This window comes from Babylonia areolata, chromosome 26 (assembly GCF_041734735.1).
Source record: "Babylonia areolata isolate BAREFJ2019XMU chromosome 26, ASM4173473v1, whole genome shotgun sequence".
NCBI classification, from domain to species: domain Eukaryota; kingdom Metazoa; phylum Mollusca; class Gastropoda; order Neogastropoda; family Buccinidae; genus Babylonia; species Babylonia areolata.
In genome coordinates this window covers 8,322,340-8,325,972 of record NC_134901.1, presented here as the reverse complement: position 1 = coordinate 8,325,972, position 3,633 = coordinate 8,322,340, and the positions used below count along the sequence as shown (strand labels likewise).

Here is a 3,633-nt window from a genome sequence, read left to right as displayed (position 1 = left end):
CAAGGGCTCCGTCTCAGCTTGGGTGCTTTCCGCACCACCCCTGTGCACAGCCTGTATGCAGAGGCGGGGGAACCGCCTCTTTCCAACCGCAGACTGAAGCTGACCCTGAACTATTATTTGAAATTGTTTTCGGAACCTACAAACCCTGCTTACGATGCTGTATTCAACAACCCTTTCGATAAGAAATTTACAGACAACCCAAACTGCATACCTCCTCTCGGACTCCGCATTCAGCCGCACTTGGAAAATGCCGATCTGGATGTCGGTGGCATCTCAGATTTCTCTAAGTTCCCTGACAGCCCCCCGTGGACCTTTACAACACCTGAGGTCCGATTTGATCTGGCCTCGTACCGTAAGGACACCACCAGTTCTCTGGCCTACAGAACCTACTTTTCGGAACTGTGCCACAAATTCCCCACCTTTCAAGGCATCTTCACTGACGGTTCCAAGTCAGAGGACGGAGTCGCCGCATCTGCGTTCTGTCCCGCCTTTCCTGACCGGCCCTCAACAGAACACATCCTGTCTGACAGCTCGGTATATACCGCGGAACTGACTGCACTGGTCCTGGGGTTAAAAATGGTTCTCTCTTCCAAACAGAAGAGATTCATGATCTTTTCCGACTCCTTATCAGCCCTGGAGGCGATCGCCTGCAGGAATATCACTCATCCCAAACTGCTGGAATTTTATGAAACTTTTACTCTCGCAACGAAGAAAGGATACGAGGTTGTGTTGGCCTGGGTTCCCGGACATGTTGGCATTCGTGGTAACGAAAGGGCGGACCTGCTGGCCAGGAACGCTGTAAAGAAAGAATTGTCCAGATCCTTGGTACCCTATACAGACATGAAGCGGAAGGTCAATTCTTACGTTAAAGATCTTTGGCAAGAGAAATGGAACACCCAGATAGACAACAAGCTCTTCCAGATCCGTCCGGACCTGGGGGAGACCCTCCCTTCGGGGGTGAAGAACAGAAAGGAGGAATCTGTGCTGTGCAGACTGCGTACGGGGCACACTTTTTTTACTCATTCTTACTTGTTGAAGGGGGAGGAGGCCCCTCGATGCGTTCCCTGTGACGAGCCTCTCACCGTGAAACACGTGCTCCTTGACTGTTGGGATCTGCATGACGTTAGACGCAGACATTACACGGCGGTTTCTTTGAAGACTTTGTTTCGTGATGTCCCTCCGTGGGCGCTGATGGACTTCTTAAAAGAAGTGAACCTTTTTAACCAGATTTGAAGGTTTTAAACTATGGAAGTTTTTTTTTAAACTTTGGAGTGGAAAGTTTGAAGTGGTGACTCGTTTTAATTGGTTGTTTTTTTTAGCCTTGTAGTAGTAATTGACGCGGCGATAGCCTTGAGATGGCCTTAGTGGTCGGCGAGGCTCTAAGCACCATAATTTCATTACAGGCCTATAAATGCAAATCTCATTCGGTAAATACAGTGTACTCATTATGATGCTCACAATGTGATGACATTTTTCAAGAGCGTTACTCTACAACTGCAATTCAAAATGGTCACTTTGAGAATGATGCTAGCTCACTATCAGCAGGGATGTATTTATCCATCCAAACAGTAACAGCAAATGATAGTCCCTGAAGAAGGACCGATGGTGCGAAACGGCGACAATTCTTACTCAAGTGAGTCTTACTTAACAAACCGATTTTAGCTTGATTTTTGTTTTTCTTTTTTACAGACTTTCTCTACTCATCAGCAACCGTTAGACTATAAGTACTGTAACCAGCACGTCACCCTTTTTGTGGCTAATGTGTGTTGTTTGATTCGATGAAACGTGAGTTGGCAGCATGAGAAACTAGAAGAAACAGGATTTCAGACAGGACAAATTTACTCTCAGCTATTCTTGCTGCTGTGGCCAATAATCAATGTGAACTACTACCTCTGATTAAGTGGGAATGTGCAAATCGTATATTTCCTGAACGAATGTGCAAATCATATTTTCTGTACGTGTCACATCGTTATTTCATTTTCACTTAATCATCAACAAATATCTTATAAATCAATGATCACTCTGCAACGCCAATAAAACGAGACAGACCTGAAACAGTCTGTTTCTTCTCATGATATTGCTTTGTTGATTTTTGTTTTAAGTGGGGACACTTGGAGGTTCAGACACTCATTTACTCTTCAGCATATGTCAGCCAAGAACTGAGATCCGAGACTGGATCTCGTTTCAGTTACAATGTCAGCATCAATAACATCTCTTTTTCTTCACAACAGTACATACAGTGACATTTCCACCTCACCTGTTTTGAACAGCAGTGAGACCTCTGTGCCTGAAGGATGTGTGACGGCAGACTTCTTCGAGTTTATTCCCTGGGACAACGAGGCCAATCTTATTCCCAAGGAAGTGGACGACATTACTAACGTTCTGTTGCTGGGAATTGGTCTACAACTGATGTTCCTTGTCTCGTTCTGCACAAACGTCATAAACATGGTAGTGTTCTATAAACACGGGTTAAAGGAAAGAATCAACGCCTGTCTCTTCACTCTGTCAGTGGTGGACCTTTTGAGCGTCACTTCGTCTGCTGCTTCATGGTGTGACGTCTTGTATATGTGCATCATCGGGAAAATAGGTCAGTTAGGACCTGCAGCTCGGTTCTTCTTCCGGAACTATTTGATAGGTTTGTACGGTTTCGTGACATCATCGCAGATTGTGTACAGTGTGATAGCTTTAGAAAGATGTTTGTGTATCACTCGACCTCTGCTGGTGAAAACTTTCATGTCGACAAAAACCACTGTTGTTGTCTTGTGGTCAATCACCGTGACCATCACTGTTGGATCTATTATTGTTATTGGACCCCGGTACACTGTATTGTGCTTTTTTGATCGCAGCAAAAACAGTATCTCTTACTTAAATTATCCAGCAGAGTTTTATTTTCGCAACAAGTTTATAATGGATTTTATGTATTGGGTTTTCTTCGGATTCTTTTTCCCCGGGATATCCTTCGTCGTCGTTACTGTTTGTACAATTGTCACTGCTGTTGAACTGAAGAAACTGTCTCAGTGGAGGGAGAGTGTGTCATCTGTATCTGATTCTGTTACTTCGAGAGATGTTGCTTTAACTCGCGTTATTGTTGGGACTTCCGTCTTATTCATTGCATGTATTTTTCCAGCTGTAGTAATGCGTATCTCTTCCTTTCTCGTCCCTGACTTCGTGGTAGGAGGACGTTATGACAACTTGGCCTGGTTCACTCGAAGATTTTACATTTTAGCTTCTGGACTCAATAGCACTTTTAACTTCTTCCTGTATTATGCCTATGGAAGTAAATTCAGAGAAACGACGAATCGTTTGCTATCTGTGTGGTGTTGTGTTGAAAGCTGCAAACCAGAACACAAGGCAAAATGAAACTTGCATGTGAAAAGGATAACTGAACAGATGTTAAGGATCAGTGGGAAAACACTCAAGCTGACAGCCGAGAGGGCATGTGATCAGTCAGTCTGGAAAGTTTTGCAAACTACATAGTATGCGTGGTTCGTACAAGTCATTTTATTAAATGTTTATTACATATATTCTCTTGTGTGTTATTTCATTCTAGGTCTCCTTATCAACAAACCTCCCCCCACCCCCTCCCCTTCCAGCATCTCTCCCTTCCTCCTTCCTTTCCTTTCGTAAAACTTT

General features: G+C 44.0%; 1 protein-coding gene across 1 annotated transcript; it reads left to right on the top strand.

The window, feature by feature from the left end:
* Positions 1-1,414: 1,414 nt before the first annotated feature.
* LOC143300811 (uncharacterized) lies at positions 1,415-3,426 on the top strand. Its single transcript, XM_076614740.1, has 2 exons — positions 1,415-2,787; positions 3,007-3,426. The coding sequence occupies exons 1-2, from the start codon at positions 2,194-2,196 to the stop codon at positions 3,358-3,360; spliced, it is 948 nt and encodes a 315-aa protein (XP_076470855.1). The 5' UTR covers positions 1,415-2,193; the 3' UTR covers positions 3,361-3,426.
* Positions 3,427-3,633: the final 207 nt, after the last annotated feature.

Coding starts and splice junctions, on each gene's coding strand:
- LOC143300811 (XM_076614740.1), top strand. CDS start 2,194: ATGTCAGCATCAATAACATCTCTTTTTCTTCACAACAGTACATACAGT. Junction 2,788..3,006: donor CAATCACCGTGACCATCACT/GTTGGATCTATT, acceptor GTTGAACTGAAG/AAACTGTCTCAGTGGAGGGA.